At 40.0% G+C, this 19,693-nt stretch overlaps 1 protein-coding gene across 1 annotated transcript in view; it reads right to left on the reverse strand.

Moving 5' to 3' along the window:
• The window catches only part of LOC140226560 (MYG1 exonuclease-like), a 79,610-nt gene extending 64,198 nt beyond the window's left edge, over positions 1-15,412 (reverse strand). The window contains exon 1 of the mRNA XM_072307014.1: positions 14,666-15,412. Within this exon, the coding sequence (XP_072163115.1) occupies positions 14,666-14,678 (13 nt within the window). The 5' untranslated portion in view covers positions 14,679-15,412. The remainder of the gene's footprint in view (positions 1-14,665) is intronic.
• Positions 15,413-19,693: the final 4,281 nt, after the last annotated feature.

Consider the following 19,693-nt stretch of genomic DNA (forward strand, 5'->3'; position numbering starts at 1 on the left):
GATAGATTGAGAGAGAGAGAGAGAGAGAGAGTAAGAGGCAGGCAAGGAAGCCAAAAGTTTACAGGTACATGTAGTTGCCATGGCAACTGACAACAAGCATGTGCTCACCACGGATTAAAGGAGAAGTCAGTTGTGTGTCGCATTCCGATCAGTGTCAATACGTTGCCCGCCAATATTATGTACATTACTATAAACCCCATTGTCTGAATGTAAACTTGCACTTCTGTCGTGAGAATACCGTTGGCCACATCTAGGTCCTGATTCAGGCGGTCCTTTACAACAGTACACGAATTCATTACGTACTAAAATGTTTGTGTATATACATGAATGTCATAATCACAATGGCACCCTTGACAACAGACATATTGTCACCTTACATAATAAAAAAGTCAATTATTTGGATGCATTTTGCCACAAAGGTTGATAAAGCCTTCACAGCAAAATCTTGACTCGTCGTAGGAGACATTAATCGCTTTGTTTTTTTAAATGCCTTTATATTTGAATAAACTGAGTGTGATCTAGTAAATGCAAATCACAGTCAGAGTGCACTTTGCCAACTTTATCAAAGTTAATGCATACCTTCTTGAATTAAGAAGAGAGAGGACGCCGCTGACAAGAGAAAAGTTTTCCTTAGAATTGCCTGACATAGCAACAACTATTGCAGGTGACCTGGATTCCAAGCTCTGAAATATCGAGTGGATTGAATAGTTTGTCATAAGGGAAAATGTATGCATAAAATTTAATGCAGAGATAGTCAAGCCTGTTGCATTTACTGAAATGTGAACCAGTGAAACAACCAGTCAGCTGAAATCACTGTTATTATTCGTTGCTGTGGTAACTGTGATCATTAGAGTTTACAATTATTGCAAAAATGGGCTTCGATGAAGATGGTGCGTTAGTCCCTTCTGACTGAAATATGAGTTAAGTGATACAATCACTTACTCGAGATCTTGTAATATTGCCATCCTTGCAGAGTTGTTAAAGGATTTTATTTTCAAATGAGATGGTTGCGACAGGAATAAGACATTAAAATGTTGAGTTCCTGAACCCTCAAAATTGAAGCACATGTAGCAAAACTCGTCGCGAAGAAAAGAGCATGGAATTTTCTCTCCATTCACCGCGTCAGTCACAGTCGGTGTATAACACTTTTTGAGCGCAGAGCGTAGAACAGAGCGTACAACAGTGCATTCTGTATTCTGGGATACAGTGTAGTAGGATTTCATAAGTAGAACTGGCTTGTGAATCGTAACGATTAACCTTTTATGTACAGTTAACACAGTATAGACCATAATATGACATTCATTAACTAGTCCCGTAATGAATGGACAGCGCTCATTTCACCGCGACGGGTGGGGGATAGATCATGAAAAAGAAAAGCTCCTCTAACTGCGTCTGCTGATACTACTCGGTTAATGCCAAGGTTATCAGATAACTTTTTCTTTTACAATGAGTTCCTAAAAGAGCCATTACCTTGCTACCGAAGGACACCGATTTTTAGACCAGTGCTTGAGATATTGTTTGATTTCCTATTCGTATCACAATGAACGATTTACCAATATTTGTTCTCTAATCAGCCTGACATCAAGATGGGAAGATAGCAAATAATGGAGCTGGCTATCTCCGGGCTAAAAGTTGCCTCGTAAATTTGACCTCGGGAACAATTTCTTTTTCTGGGGTCTATGGAGGCAAGATGAATTAATAACATTCCTTCATACGTGTTTCCCTTTGTATACTTCTATGTGACACACTGATTAGTACTGATGGTAAGATGTTCAAAATATTTAAAGAAAGGAAGAAGATACATCAGAATTAATGAGAAGGCCAGTGGAAATAATCAGCCGTTTATTCTAACTCTAAAAAACAACAACAGTGGGTTCTAGCTGTTATGTGTATCGAAAATAGTTGACACCAATGTCTTTTTGGTTTGTTTGAAGATTAGATGTAAGATGTAGAGCGAATTATTATTTCTATTTTGTTTTGTTTGTTTTATTTCGACCTCCCATAAAACCCAGTAGGGCTTTAGTCTTTCCCTGCTTTGGATTTCTTTCCTTCACTCTTCTTCATCTTTCTATTTGGTCTCTCCTCTCAGCTTTCTTCATGTCTCCTTCAATTAGCCGCGATCTTTCGACTTAAACTTGTTTGTCTTTGGATGTGAGTCAACAAACCGAGAATCACGATTTGCAAATAGTCTTATTTCAGTAAATCTCTCTTGCTCGTGTTCGTGTAAAGAACACGATTATTATCGCCCAAGTCATCCGACTCTCATTCACATACTTTATACAACTTGAAGCTCTTGATCGTCAGAGAACCAATGGATGCAGCAGGTAAGCGGAGAAATACACATTATTATCTTTTTATTATTATTATTATATATATATATATTTTTTTTTTTTTGGACACGGCCCTAATAGAAGAAGTAAATTTCTTTACATTTGAATTCAGTTTCCAAGATTCATTTTCCTGTATCACCAGGTTATACTCGGCAGTTCCCCACGTTTGGAGTTTACTCCAGAACATTTCAAACTGACATGGATAGGGTAATTGCCACCGAACGCAATATAGCAGGGAGGTGCTTTAGATGGAGTGACAACTTTTCGTAATTCATGTTTTGGTTCAAAGCATTTCAGTGGGATATAACATTTCTCTCAGCTCGAAGGCCTTCATGGCTCCGCTCTTAAGCTCCAAAACAAAAGTTGGAGACGACATAAATGTTTCAAATTTCATCGAATTACAATTAAGCTGAATTTCAACGCAACATTGAATAAATTGTACAATCTATTTAGAATAGTTTAGGAAAAAAATCAGCATAACGTTAATAATGTTATGTATTTCTGTGCTCCTGCAATGCGCAAAACGAAATCAAATGAAAATTAATTTCTCTTATAACAAGGAACATTTGCGCACGTTGATTTCATATCCTTTAATCTTGCATTATCATGTGGTCTTTTAAATAAAGTACTCTTCTTGAGCGCGTTCCAGAGTGTTTTTCAACTCTTGTTACAGTGTACAATGTATTGTGATTCGCTACGCCAATAAGCCAGTTCGGGGTTAGCTCATGGGCACATCGGTACAAATGACCTTTCTTCTTTCTCAGTTGATTAGGCACTCCACGAGTTTTCAAGCGAGAGAAGGTATTTTAGCTTACCCCACGCAACAATTTATGGAATTCATCAGTCATGTTCAAACAAAGAATGAACTTGCGTAGACCAGGTGACCAGAATGATCCATCAATTAGCACTTTGGAAAGCATCCATTTCATTATTTTTGCATTGAATGCATCAACAATCTTTTTCTATTGATATTGTCAAATACCACTTTTGCTGTCAGGTGGATGTGCTGGCAAGCACCACTCATAATGATCACTTGAATAATCATTACATCACAGATGCTTATTTCGGTGAATAAAAAACCAACATGCTCTGCGGGTACAGATGACCTTTTTCTGCTCATGCTCAAAGTGGAACCCCGAACTGGCTTATTCAAAGCGCACATACTAAGTAATCATTCATTGCTGCCAGCACATTGAAAGAGAGAGCGAACTCCAGCAGGGAGAGTCTTTTCTGCTTTGAGAGCGCTACTCCTGCTCACAACTTCTTGGCTATGGCCATAGGGAAGGTGTTACAGGTGGAGAAAGAAACCCTGCTCTCCCTGAAAGTATATCTCAGCACTGCCGAGAAGTTACACATGCGCTTAACTATACAAGTGGTATACCTGGTACCAGCAGTCGCCATGTGTACCAGCGAGGTTGACGTTATCGTCATGAAAAAAAATATGTGCAAAAAAGTCTTTGAGAGCGCTACTCCTGCTCATAACTTCTTGGCTATGACCATAAGGAAGGTGTTACAGGTGGAGAAAGAAACCCTGCTCTCCCTAAAAGTATATCTCAGCACTGCCGAGAAGTTACACATGCGCTTAACTATACAAGTGGTATACCTGGTACCAGCAGTCGCCATGTGTACCAGCGAGATTGACGTTATTGTCATGAAAAAAGTGCAAAAAAGTCTAAAGCTATTATATTTCATTGTTATTTTCTGAATTTCCTTTTTACGAGAAGATTGGCAATATGAGACAGTAATATTAATAAAAATTACTTAATGCCATGCACCATGTTGGTCATAAAAATGCTTTAGATAAAAAATGCGTAAAATCAATCACACGTGGTTGCACCTGATAATTCGTTTCATGTATAGATGTTGGACATAAGTTCATAGCTTGTACTCAATTACGTCACGGTTTCACTCAAATATAAAATAGATTCGACAGCTGACGTCATATCTCGTGCACTCTCTCGACCGGAGGTAGGATTACCCCACTCTACGTCCGAGACGTTAGTATGGTAAGCCAGAATAAAACAAGGCTTAGGTATGACAAACACTATAGAGATGATGATATTGACATGATAATGATAATGACAACACTTTGATGATGATATTGATATCGTGATACAACTTGTACCATTATGATATTAAGACCGAGAATGATAATAAAGTAGATAAAAAGAAACCACATCCGCCTTTTATATCATATAATTATCATCATCATTCTTTGCACCGGAATCCGATAGACTCCTTAAAGGGACTGTACAGTACTGGTTGAGGTGGGGATTCATGTTTTGAACATTCCCAAGTGAGATAATGAGAAACCTTTTAGGAAATATATATGAAAGAGCATGTAATTTTAAAAAGGATTCAACGTTTATTTGATGAAAATCGGTTTTCAAATGGCTAAGATATAAAAAAAAAGTGATAATAATAAAAGGCGACAGGCCACGCCTTTTATTAGGATTCTTTGTTTCACCTTGTTTTTGGATATCTCGGCCATTTCAAAACCGATTTTCATCAAATAAACTTTTGATACCCCTTAGAAATTGAATGCTCTTTGACATCTCATATAGAGTGGTTTCTGAATATCTCGCAAAACGTTAAATGCTAAATCCTCACCTCGACCAGAACTGTACACACCCTTTAAGATGACAAGACTTGTATATAACTATGTAGCACTTCTAACCCCATGTTCCTACATGCAGTAAGGCAGGGATTGTAGTAACTTATACGAACAATTAATGTAATATTGAATATGCTGCTTTGGAATTTCGTCTATGAATTCCAAGCAAATTCACAAATAAGTTAGGCACTTTTAATTCTCTCTACATAAATTTGATGAAGTGGACCATGCATACACTAAATCCATTAATTTATCTCATCAATTAGCATGATAACACTGACACATTTTGATAATCTTAATTATCTCTTGAAAGGTTGGAAGAAAATTACGAGTTGGCAGATGGAGTTTGCATTCCAAGGAACGCCCTCTATGTTCACTATACGGATTTCTGCACTAAAACCAACACCATACCGATCAACGCAGCAAGTTTCGGCAAGGTTCGATGTGCGAGAATAAGCTGTATTCATCACATGCCTAGAGATCCACAACCTTTGATCTTATGACGATTTTCCTCCTCCGTATAAATGGCTAATATCTGTTAAATGCTCTTCATATGGTATGAAGAAAGTCAATGGGAAAGAACGTGGGAAAAGTCAAGTATAAACTGCACAGACCAAGCTACGTCTCTATTAATCTAAGCAAGACTGTAAAGCTGCTTGAGCTATGAAGTTCATCTAAAATAATGGCAGTAGACCTACACACACTGAAGAGGCACAGCAAACTGTATCATTATGTCTATAGGCGTGTTTACAGGGCTGCGAGCCTTCACACATGAAAGTGGTGTTAATAGGGAAGTTTCACAAAGCAAACATTGAGATGATTGAGTGTTAAGTGCATTGAGAGGTGTTTGAGTGTTATATGCATTTCAATGTCTAAAAGTAATTTTCAAATCAATGATGTGTTGTATTTTCTTGTTAGGACGTGATGGGATTAGTTAGGTTTGCAAGGAGCTTCCTGCACACTCAGTGAGATTTGAATGAATAACCGTTTTGAAAAGAACTGCTTAGGATCCTATCTCTCGGAAAAGTCTCGTGGAACCAATAACATCGGAAAGATCTCATCACTGATTATACTATGATAAAATTACACACATAAATTTTCCCTCCGGACTCTGCGTTGACAAATTCAAAAGGTGAATGATCCTATGCACCTTCTTGTTTCTATATAAGGACATTTTGTTGCATTCTTTGACATTATATTTCTTATATTATACTCGTTTGCTTCTTTTATCCTTCTGATAACTCTCTCTCATCCACATCCCCTGCAGATTATCCGACAACAATTTCCGCAGGTTACCACTAGGCGCCTCGGCACTCGTGGTCAATCCAAGTAAGCATGCAGGAATGAAACACAATCCCATGACTTCCTCAAAATTTGTCCGAATAAGTTTAGCATACTAGATTTCTCCTGTACGGATCCACTCGACAATACACATCGTGTACAGTCTCGGTAAAACATAAAACCAAAACAAACCTAACAACAATAATACCAAAACAAACCCCCATGGCCTGTGAGCTTTATGGCCCGAATTCACGAAGGTGGTACAAACTATAAGGATTAGAACCAACACTTGCTGTCGGGCGAAAGCTCGGTGGTCTAGTGGAGATGACGCCTGTCCGGTGATCAGGAGGTCGTAGGTTCGAATCCTGCTCGAGTATGTACGCCCATGATTTTTTATTATGGCTACTACTGAAACACTGATCAATTCAGTGCTTATTTACGTCGATGTAGGGCAATTTGTCAATCAGTTGCAAACAAAACCATGGTTTAAACCATGGACAAAAACCATGGAGTGCCAAGTGTCGCATGGAATATTTCGTCACGACATCAGTCATTTCGTCGATGAAATTATTATTTTGTAACAAAATGACAACATTTTGTAACTAAATGAACATTTCGTCCACGGAATGATAATTTCGTTAACGAAACCTGTCATTTTATCGACGAAATGACCAATTTCGTAACGAAATATTCCGTGCGACACTTGGCGCTCCATGGTTTTTGTCCATGGTTTAAACCATGGTTTTGTTTGTACCACCTTCGTGAATTCGGGCCTCTGAGGCTGTCAGGGCTTGAGTGTTAGATAGAAACGTAGCAAACGGCGGAGTTTAGTACACAAAATAGAAACAACAATTATAACAAAGCGCCGCAACTTTCCAATATCAAAGTCAATTCTTTCCACACTTATATACACTGTCTTAACTGATCGCTGTTTTTTCTTTTTATATAATAGTTCCGTGAATATCGCTGTTTAATTCATCAAAGCCTTTCTTGATTTTTACTATACCCGCTTGATTTGTCTTCAAAAACATAGATACCATTACTACGGCATAGCGGTGAAGGAGTCGTCTGTTTATTACGACGCTACGTTTTCAAGAAAGGCTCAGACCAGGTATGATTGGCACTAGAAGAAAACTTTCCGTCAAGGAAAGTATACTATTATAAAGTGGCATGACTAGATAATCCGCTAATCTTATTTACATTATACTCTTTTATTTCACGTAGTTACGAAAAAGTGGTTTTATGGGTATAGCTTTTAATACTATCGGAAAACGGATCCACAATCACACGAAATCTATGGAGGCCTATAGAGCTCAGAATCGAAGTTAGGAAATTAACGTGAAAGTGTTTTGTCGGCAATCGTAGACATGGTGGAGAAGAGAGAGAAAGAGAGAGAGAGACAGACAGACAGAGAAAGAGGGGGGGGGGCACTCCAGGCTGGTAATCAATTTGATTTCTTCAGGATCGTGACATTTCTGATGTCTACAAATCAAAGGTGAAGTAGTGAAGTAGGAACTAAGTGTGTGTGTGTGTAGACAATATCGTAAGATGAACACTAAATCTAATTGATGGTATATCTATTTCTCGCACTACTTGAAGACAGTCGTTTGAGCATGGGAAATACAAACTTATTAATCGAGTATGACAAGTATACTCTGATGTCGTTTGCAGGACATTCATTAACTACAATACGACATTGCTGTCTTTCCTCAGCACAAATTCAAGTCTGTTTTATCATTCCAGACAGAAGGTATAGATCTAACAGCACGGAAATTCAAGCCCAAATAATGGAAATAACAATAGCATAAAACCACCGATCGTGCTAGGGGCAGTCTTTCTCTGTACTTGAAGGAGCGAGAAAAGCTAACATGTTTCACCCGTCTCTCCTGGTGAAGTTTGTTGAGTTGATGGGCTCTTCAAAGTGACAATAATTGCCCTCAACACGAAGACACCTCAGCGTCAGGGAACCGAGAACAATACAACCAACCAAATATTGTCATTCCGAAGTCAAATACTCCAAGGGGAGGGGGGGGGGGGGGATAGATTTGATTCGATTCTCCAGTCGCAACGCACGTGTGCAAAGCAACATTCTACAGTTGGTATAGGAATAGAGGCTGGCTGTCCCAATGGTTCTATGATTATGACTCATCGACGGAATGTGATAACATTTAAGTGATAACCAGACCTGAAAGGGATGTTTACATGAATATTAGATAGCGAAACGTCAGACTGTCTCAACACACCTCCTCGACAAACAGACAATGTTCTAATAAAAAAACAAAAACAACAACAACAACTTCGGTTTAAATTTTCGTTGCCTGGCGAGAAGTGGTGAAGATGTTAAACTGTACACCATATAGATAAAATGAGACGGACATCTTATACTCGTCACGACATAAAGCACCATCAAAATGATTACTGGTGCTTATTTAGGATGTTGTTGTTTATATCGTATACCGGTACATAACATATTTTCAAACGCTTCCATCATGACAAGATTCATCAGAAGGCCAACCCGGAGTCCTTCCTTGTGTGCCGCGTCTCCATCACTTTTCATCTCATATTCTGTTCTCATTCTGTTCATCGTTTATTGTTACTTATTTCAATTATATATATATATATATATATATATATATGTATATATATATATATATATATATATATATTTCTTTTACGTGTAAACTATAGATTAAAGCAAGAATAATAGAATAATGTCGATTAAAGAAAGTAATGTGTTTACGGGCTTCAAAGCTTCAAAGTTTGAATCACGTAGAAGAAGGTCACGGTGCACTGAGGTGACGTCCTACTTAAAGGACAAGTTCACCTTCATTAACATAAGGATTGAGAGAATGTGGAAATATTAGTAGAACACATCATTGAAAGTTTGAGGAAAATCGGACAATCCGTTCAAAAGTTATGAATTTTTGAAGTTTTTGTGCAGTCACCGCTGGATGAGAAGACTACTGCAGTGTATGATGTCACATGCGTACAACAACATAAGGAAAATATAGAGAGAATTTCACAAAATTTCATCTTTTGAAAAAAGTACACAATCCCTTGACTCGTTACTGACATATGTTATGGGTAATATTATTCCTATTGCCTTTAGAAAGAGGCAAGTCAAGTGCTCTTTTATTATGCGACAAAAGTGAAAATAATATGTTGAATTTTCTTTACATTTTCTTTATACTGTTGTACTCATATGACACAACGAGCCTTAGTAGTCTCCTCATCCAGCGGTTCCAACACAAAAGTTTTAAAAATTCATAACTTTTGCGTCGATTGTCCAATTTTCCTCAAACTAATGTTGCTGCATTCTCTCAATCCTTATGTTAATGAAGGTGAACTTGCCCTTTAAAGGGGTATTCCAGACGATTTTCACAATATCACATGATGTAGTACATAAATCGACAGCTCCATGTATAGATTCATGGAATTTATGGTGGTTCTTGAGCAGAGAAATCAATTAACCGAAAATCCGAAACAAATTACACTGAACAGTGGTGATGGCATCAGAGCCTCACATAGTTCAGAAATGTAGCAGTGTAATTTCATTACAATACCGCTTGCTCAACAAGTTCACCCGTGAAGAATCTATGCATGCCTTTTTCTTTTGTTCTGCTTCCATGAGCCCCAACTCATGCATTTTTATGGTGAGGCTACCATGTCATCATCCTTGTTCATTGCAATTTGTTACAAATTTTCAAAACATTCTCATTCCTCATCCCAATCACTATTAGTACTCTGTACTCAGCTTAACTAATTTATAGTTGTTCAAATGTAAAGTTCTGAAAATCATTTGGAGGTCCCCTTGAAAGCGTTGCTTCCATTTTACCTTTCTCCCTGGAGGTGGACTTCATTATGAAGAAGTAATGTAATCCATTTACGATGGTGTTGGAATTTACGATGTCATTTTTTTTCCCCAAGCGATGTTAAAGAGAGCACCAAGAAGGAGCCGCCCAAACAGACTGTGTCCTATTCACCTCGTACCAAGCTCGGCTCGCTTCTGCCCAAATTTCCGGATGTCAGTACGATTAACCTACCCTCTGAAATCAACAAGGAATCGGTATGTACCGTCCCCATGATGTATCTTCGAATTCAACTTGTCGGATTTCCATTTTTTCCCATATTTGTTCTGTTCGACACGTATTCAGTTCTTTAATGAAAACACATACTAGATATGTAAGTTATAAGATCAAAATAGTAAGGGATCGATGCATTTTAATTTACCGATTACGCACACGGTTTTTCCCTTTTTTCAGTTTGCTTCCCTGCTTGCGGAGCAGCATAATTCTTTGTAAATTCAGTTTTTATGACTTATTTCTGACATTGCTTTCCAATATGAAAACAGGTTTCTACTTTCCTGGTCATGTATCGCACGCATTGTCAGCGGATAGTTGACACGGTTATCCGGGCAAGCTTCGACGAGGTACAACACTACTTACTACACTTCTGGCAGGGTATGCCAACACACATACTACCCATCCTGGAATCCGATAGTGTTGCTCGGATAGTTGGTATTTGTGACATAATTCTTTACAAGGTGAGAATGCGCGCGCATAAACATGTTCGAGAGGTGCTGATGTGTTGGTTGTAACGGCGTAAATCCGTACTGAGGAGTGGGGGGGATGGTCACCATCACCACGATTACAAGCCCATAACCGGACCGGCGCAGCCTTGGGGGGGGGGGGGGGGGGGGGGGGGGAAGGGAAGCTTGGTGAACCCCCCCCCCCCCCCACACACACACTTTACAGGGATCGGATGTCCCATTCTTTTGCATGGAATAAGTTATAGTGGGAGGAAAGTGGCAGCAAAAATATGAAGACGTTTTGTTCTTGTTGCTTTTTTTTTTTGCTTGTCAGATGACTTTCGGCGGAAAATGAGACCTTAAAAGTATGAAAACATTTTTCTTTTTGTTTTTGAAATATCTGTGAGAGGGAGCGGAACGACCTAACGGGGGGAGGGTGTGTATCCCTCTCCCACACGAGGAAGATTTTGCATTTTCAGACCTGAAATTCAGCGATCTGGTGCACACTTTTGGTGAAATTGTTTTTTTTTCTTTTCTTTAAAAAACAATAAGCAAATGAAATATTCACAATATATTATTTAATGACTAAATCGTGGTATTTCAGCTCTTGCTCCGCCTGTGCAACATCACTGTGAAGGCCTACTAAATAATGGGGCCTATCACCGGCGTAGACAGGATTTGATCTTAGGAGGAGCGGTTATGTGCCACGGAGGGAGCGAAGCAAGCGGGGGGGGGGGGGGGGGAGGGGAGGGTATGGTAGGGAGGTTTCCCCCTCCCACGATGAAATCTTTTTGCATTAATAATTTAGACATTTTACAGTCCCAAAACTGCCGTTGTAGCTATATTTTTCGCTTTGGAAACTAAGGAGGGCCGCATCGGGCGCAACTGCTGTCAATCACTGGCAGCAACATCAGGAGAATGGCATAGCAATTAAATGCGAGCGAGCGGAGCGAGCGAGCTTGAAATTTTTGACATTTTACAGTCTAAAAACTGCCGTTTGTAGCTATATTTTTCGCTTTGGAAATTAAGGGGGGCCGCACCGGGCGCAATTGCTGTCAATCACTGGCAGCAACATCAGGAGAATGACATAGTGGTTAAATGCGAGCGAGCTTGAAAATTTTTGACATTTTACAGTCCAAAGATTGCCGTTTGTGGCTGTATTTTTTCGCTTTGGAAATTAAGGGGGGGGGAGGGGGCACACCGGGCGCAACTCCTGGCAATTACTGGCAGCAACATCAGGAAAATGGCATAACGATTAAATGCGAGCGAGCGAAGCGAGTGAGCTTGAAAATTTTGATATTTTACAGTCTAAAAAACTGTCCTTTGTGGCTGTACTTTTTTGCTTTGGAAATTAAGGGGGGGGGGGGGCGCACCGGGCGTAAACTGCTAGCAATTACTGGCAGCAACATCATGAGAATGGCATAATGATTAAATGCGAGGGAGCGAAGCGAGTAAGCTTGAAAATTTTGACATTTTACAGTCTAAAAAACTGTCGTTTGTGGCTGTATTTTTTCGCTTTGGATATTAAGGGGGCGCACCGGGCGAAAACTACTGGCAATTACTGGCAGCAGCATCAGGAGGATGGCATAATGGTTAAATGCGAGCGAGCGAAGCGATCGAGCTTCAAAATTTTGACATTTTGCAGTCCCAAAACAGCCGTTTGTAGCTATATTTTTCGCTTTGGAAATTAAGGGGGGGGGGCGCACCGGGCGAAAACTGCTGGCAATTACTGGCAGCAACAAAAGGAGAATGGAATAATGATTAGTAATGCGAGCGAGCGAAGCGAGAGAGCTTCAAAATTTTGACATTTTACAGTCCCAAAACTGCCGTTTGTAGCTATATTTTTCGCTTTGGCAATTAAGGGGGGGGGGGGGCGCACCGGGCGCAACTGCTGTCAATCACTGGCAGCAACATCAGGAGAATGGCATAGCGGTTAAATGCGAGCGAGCGGAGCGAGCGAGCTTTAAAATTTTGACATATTACACTCCAAAAACTGCCGTTTGTAGCTATATTTTTCGCTTTTGTTTGTCCCACTTTTATGGGGAAGCCACCCCCCCCATCGACGCCTCTTCATAATTTATGAGGGTGCTTTTGTTAAAGGACAAGTTCACCTTCATAAACATAAGGATTGAGAGAATGCAGCAATATTAGTAGAACACATCAGTGAAAGTTTGAGGAAAATTGGACAATCGATGCAAAAGTTATGAATTTTTAAAATTTTTGTGTTGGAACCGCTGGATGAGGAGACTACTACAGCTTGTGAGTCATAATATGCGTACAACAGTATAAAGAAAATGTAAAGAAAATTCAACATATTTTCACTTTTTTCGCATAATAAAAGAGCACTTGACCTGCCTCTTTCTAAAGGCAGGGGGAATTATATTACCCCTAACACAATGTCGGTAACGAGTCAAGGGAATGTGTACTTTTTTCAAAAGATGAAATTTTGTGAAATTCTCTTTGTATTTTCCTTATATTGTTGTACGCATGTGACATCTAAGTTATTCATACAATGCAGTAGTCTTCTCATCCAGTGGTTACTGCATTAAAACTTCAAAAATTCATAACTTTTGAACGGATTGTCCGATTTTCCTCAAACTTTCAATGATGTGTTCTGCTAATATTGCTACATTCTCTCAATCCTTATGTTTATGAAGGTGAACTTGTCCTTTAAGTGAAAGATCTGCTCTACACTCTTTGATAAATTAGGGAAATATACGTCAATATCAAAAGTGTACAAAGTTTATCGAAAGGGATCCTGTATAGCAGAGCATTTGCATGTTTATGATTGCAATACAACGATCTGGTGCTTAATTCTGGCGATATTTGGACAATATTTTCCATTAAGAAAGTTCGAGATTTGTCCTCATCTCGGGAATTGCTTGGGGGATAATGATTTGTCTGCCTAAACACATCCGTATAGGGGCGGGGCAAAATGCCCCTTTGCCCCCCCCCCCCATAGATTCGACGCCCCTGATCTTCCCTGGGTATGCCCATAGATGTATCCTAACTGAGTCATCAGTGTCACTGTCGTTTCTCAATAATGATTCAGGAAATGGAGGGGGTTCAATTATGACGATATATTTTTTGTTATTGTTTGTTTGTTTGTTTTCGTACATATTTTGCAGATGGTCCCCAGTTACTCGCGTCATAGGATGTTTACATGTAGGCCTATACTATTTGACGTTGTCAACGTCTGAGCCATGCCTCGCAGTGTATGCCGATGTTACTTTCTTCGCGAGCGAGCGAAGCGAGCGAGCGCCTGAGAAAATTGTGTATACATTTTCCTACAAGATAGCATATATTGTTCAGCTCTGTTACCTGTCTGAAGGCCGGCGTACAAACGTCATGCAATATGCCAAAATTGATACATATCACATTTCTGCTTCCTCCATTTTTTTCCTAAAGATTCAGGGGGGGGGATGATTGTACAGGCCATCCCCCCTCCTCCATTTCAGGGGGGATATATCCCCCCCCATCCCCCCGGGATTTACGCCCATGGTTGGTTGGCATCCATTCGTCTCGAGAAACGATGGCGTAGCACTAGCTAGGCAAGAAGTTTGCACTGCCTTGAGTGGCTGTAAAGCCCCACTCTTGAGTGGCAATCCTTAGAGCACTTGCAGCAGATGAAGTCTGTTGGGGCCAATACTAAGACTGCCCGTGCCTTTCTCTTAGCTCTCATGTCGGTCTGCTGTACGTGCCTTACAGCTTCAGCTCTCTGAACGCCCTCCCTGACGGTGCCTCTCCATAGCGGACGATCTTCAGCTACACCTTCCCATGTGTTGGTGTTGATGTCCATCGTCTTCATGTCGCGTTTGCACACATCTTTGAAGATGTACTGATGTGTAGATGTGCATTATCACAGTATTATAAAATTTATACTCTGAGGATGTGAACAAAGTTATGACTTACCGATAAAAGCCATCGGATGAAGCGATTAGGATGATCCGGTTCGTGAGCTGGTAGGCTGTCAGCAAAATGTCCGCTGAAAACCTGGAAGATTGTTCCCAACCTAGTAATATCCCTCTTGCCTCGTCCATGAGAGAATGCTCACCTGAGTCCATTTAGTTCATTGCACCAAGGAGGTTTAACCTCCTTGATTGCACCAAACTCATGGTAGAAGCGGGTGGTGGACTGTTATGTCGTTGGCGAGTCAGATACACCTCAAAGACCACTGAGCAACGGTGTACGTGACAGTCTTAGTTTTGACAAGGGTAAGGACAAAGTTAACCTCAAGTGTTCCTTGCAATCAGCCGGATGGCAAGGTGGAACGAGGCGCAAGAATGATTCCACTGCACGAATGATTCCACTGCAAAATATCGTTACAAAAAATCCCGACTTCTGTGTGCGCGTTACGGAGGTTCACGGTAAAACACACAATGTGGTGACACAGTCACACCAACCCGCGCTCAATGTCCGAGAGCGTCCAGCTTAAATCATGCAACACAAATGAAATATAACTGGAGTAACTGCAGATAAATGATATAACATACAGAAAGGCCAGACGAACTAGCAGATACACAAAAGAGGGAGGTAAATTTACAGTGATGGATGCCCGACTCGTGGGTGGAAGCCTCCTGGATACTTGGTGGACTCTGCGTGGGTTGAAACACCTCCCTCGTTAAAACCAGTGACTACGACGTGTTATTTTCCCTCAACGTAAACTGGAATTTGACTTGCTATTCTGTTTTGGCGCGACGAGAGAACAAAAAGGAGAACATTGACGGAAACGTGGTGATGATTGGTCAATGGCCAACTTGACATGTCAAGTTACCATGTCAAGTTCCATGAGATCCAAGGTATCTGTGGGAAGAGATTGGAATGTTCACCTGGCTAATGTTGCCATCATGAATGGTATAGCATGCAGGGCACGTGTTCTTTGTCAGGCTGATCCATCAAATGCTTGTAAACAGTCAAGAATATTACTATAGCGTATTCGAATTTCTGAATATTTTCACGTATTCATGAATTAGTAACAAGTTATCCCATACACCTGTCCATTTTCGATGCATTTCGATACTCGCATACACTTTGCATGTAGGCCTATTGAGCGATGCTCTGTCGGGTAGCCCTGAGGGTTTCTCATTCAACTATATTATTGATTTTGACATTTAACACCAATAATACACACATAATAGTTATTCTTTGGTGGGCCCAATGCCTCGGGGACCTTCTCGTTTGGCGGCGTTTCGACGTCCTCTTATAGACAAAATTATTCATCATTAAAAGAAATGATCAAGACTAAAGATGCTAGGCCTATATCAACAGCAAATTTTCCTTTTTTTCTGGTGCTGTTCTCCTCACAAATATGGAAGCATCAATGCACATGTGAATTTTTGTGTTTTAACACTAACTAATACCAAATCGTTGATAATCCACATCCCTTGTCTTTGTTTCTTTCCTCCAATGTGTTAATTCATTACTGTCAGTAAGTCTGTCATCTGTTTGTCTGTCAGTCAGTCTGTTATCTGTTTGTCTGTCAGTCAGTCTGTCATCTGTTTGTCTGTCAGTCAGTCTGTCATCTGTTTGTCTGTCAGTCAGTCTGTCATCTGTTTGTCTGTCAGTCAGTCTGTCATCTGTTTGTCTGTCAGTCAGTCTGTCATCTGTTTGTCTGTCAGTCAGTCTGTTATCTGTTTGTCTGTCAGTCTGTCTGTCCATCTATCTACTATGGATTTTTTTTTCACATCAAACCACAGGGGAATAACATGACGCACTATACTGTATATCTCTTTCTGTATACCAGACGGTTTCATCGGTTTTAGTACCATCTGCACTGCAGCCACTGCCTGAAAGTTTGAGCCACGTGATCCGATGGTTTGCCGGTGAACTGCATTCTTGGCTGGAGGGGGCGCTAGACAAGTTACCCGCAGGACTCAAGATCGTGAAATTTACAGGTCAACATTACACAAAATAATGATTTTGCCTTTATTCATTATTTTTCTCTAAGCAATTAACTTCATGGCACTAAAGATTGCAATAAAAAATCACAAAACTCTTGTCCAAGTGAAGGAATTTCATCTACTGTATTTAGCTTATCTAAAGGCATGACATGATTTTTTAAGGCTATATAAAGGAAGTATCATTTTGTTTCCGTGCAGATTAGAATAATAAAGAAACCATTTTCATTCACTGAATGTCTCTTTATGCATATTGTGAAATTAATAGATGATTATTCTTCTACATTTCAGAAGCGGAGAGGTTCTCATCATTCATGGGAAAACAAATGTCTCTCAACCATTTGGCTCAGGTGGGTTTTGTTCCAGCATACCCGTTTAGGTATGAGTCGTCAGTCTAATTTTGTGTCTGTTCACTATTCACCCAGAGATTTATCGTTTGTCTTTTCTCGTCAAAATTTTATCATGCAAAAAGCTTTCGATTGTTGTTTTACGTATCATGCAGTATGAATCAACTTCAAATTTGACGCTCTTTCTTCAGGCAGCGAGGTCTGTGACCCAGGCGAGTGACGTCATCCTTCAGATGGCCGATGATTGGACGTTCCTCGACCTCGACGGTATCTGCAGACAGACAGTCGCCATGACAGCAAGCCGAAATCCAGCCAAAAAGTACACCGCTATCATGAATTGTGCGTAACTGATATCATGTGTGACGATTTTGCATTAATCCCCATACTCCTTCCTTCGTCTCTCTCACTTCTGTCCTCTCACATTGTTGATTCTTGGGGGGGGGGGGGGGGGTGTTTCATAAAGCTGTTCGTAAAGTTACGAACGACTTACGAGCAACTGGTTATCAGTTCTTGTGCTGAATTATGGAAATTCTGATAAGTACAGCACATCAGAACTGATCACCAGTCGCTCGTAATTTGTTCGTAACTTTACGAACAGCTTTATGAAACAGGGCCCAGAAGGATATAAAACTGATAATATAAAATATTTCGGATAAAATCGTAAGGAACATCCAAACATTTGCGACAGTACTTGAAAGGTGATACAAAAATAACAGGCGGCATTGTCTTTCATATTCTCATCCCAGTTTTATTCCTTTCTTTACAGTGTGTGACGACTTTGAGAAAGTGCTTGAGGATGACGTCACTCTGGAGAAACTCATTGGTTGGCTGGACAGACTTCTAGACACCTATGTCACGAAGGTGACTAATGATCCATTTCTCTTTTATTTTGGTGTATATTTTGATGGGACTAAGCCCCCTGTACGACGTGGCGTATCAATATCTGATTTTGGTTTTGGCACGGCACAAGATGTATCAATTTTATGCTTGAAATTTTATGTTTCAAGTACATTAAATTGTGTATAAAACGTTTGCTGTACATCGCATCCATGAACTTGGTGCAGAATATCGGCAGAAGTATGAATAAAACAGGACAACCTCTGAATAAAGGCCACCCTCACGTGACTGTGAGGTTGATTGCTATCTCACAACATCCTCATTATTATTTTTCCCCATACATCAATCAATAGAGTACAAATGTTCTGGAATTTGTATGAGTAATCTCATTATCTTGTCTTGGGATAGAAATGGCATGTTATGTTCGATATCATGAGCAGAATTATGAGTGAAATACGTGAAAATAATAAGAGACGACAGACCGGTGCGATATCCCTTGCAGAATTAAACAGTCACATACTCACATCATGTCTATGACTTTTCAAGGGTGTTCAGTGGAAAAATTACGTTACTAAACGTTTCATGACCTCGACTTTATTGTAATAATCTTCTTATATCACAAACGTTCCACATTGTGTGTGGACCATTTTCATTAATCTTAATTTGCGCGTAAGAATCTCGCGCACTGTCTGTAGTCGCCTAATTGAACAACATTGTGTCTTCACATTGTCCTCATCATTTTGACCTTCATCACACAGCCCGGTAGCGACCAATCTGATAGTGTCGCAAACCTGACCCGGAAGTTCTTGCTGACCTGGTCAATCATGAGCACAAAGGTCATGCGTGATCTTACATTGAATAGCGCCCCCAGCTTCGGTGAGTGTCTTCTGACAATGAAGATCTCCTTTGCAAATGCTTGGTGTTGATGAGAGAAATCATTACGCATTTCAGTGCCGGGAGTGAATTTTGGTATACAGTATATGTCCCCACCCAAAAAAACATAAACAAAAAACCCACACACACAAAAAAAACAAAAAAATAAAACAAAAACAAAAACAAAACAAACAATCGGATTTTCGCACTGATAACTTCCAATATGATTAAATTGCCTGAATGATATTCCAGGATGAGTATAACATCTTACCCATATTTTGCAGAAAACCCCATTCAATTTGGTTAAGTGGTCACAGAGAAATGTGGACCGTTGTAAAGCATGTCATGGGTCTGATTCTTCCAGGTTTAGTACGTGGATACTCTTGGAACTGCATAATGTGTGAACACAATGGACAGAACTTGGGGGGGGGGGGAAGCGATTTTTGACATGCTGTACAAAAATTCTCATTTCTCTTTGACCACCGAAGCAAATCGGATGGGGTTTTCTGTAAGATATGGGCAATAAATTATAGTTTTATACCCTAAAATTGTATTTGGATTGATTAACAAGTTTAAAAAGTTATCATTGCGGAGGGTCCCGTTGTAATTCTCTTTTTACATACGGTATAACAATGAAAAAATATGACAGTGATTATGAAGAATTGGTGTTAGTGACGCTGTAAAGCGAGGTTCGGAAAAACTGACGCATGTCCATAGACGGGTTATGCCTGTTTGTGTGTGAAAATGTGTATTTGTGTATGATATGATTATTTTTTAAAAGTTTTTCTGAACGTCGACACATCGCACTAACTGATCGATCCGTAGGTTCCTTCCACGTGCTTCATTTGGTGCTTGAGGAGTACCTGCTCTACAAGTCTGACCTCATCTTTGCTGAATGGAGGGTTAACATGTCTCTCCGTTATCTACAGGAGGCGCATGTCGAAGGTAGGCGTCAAGACTATCATGAACTGTTCTGGTATATCATT

Source organism: Diadema setosum, chromosome 3 (genome assembly GCF_964275005.1).
Source record: "Diadema setosum chromosome 3, eeDiaSeto1, whole genome shotgun sequence".
Lineage (NCBI taxonomy): Eukaryota > Metazoa > Echinodermata > Echinoidea > Diadematoida > Diadematidae > Diadema > Diadema setosum.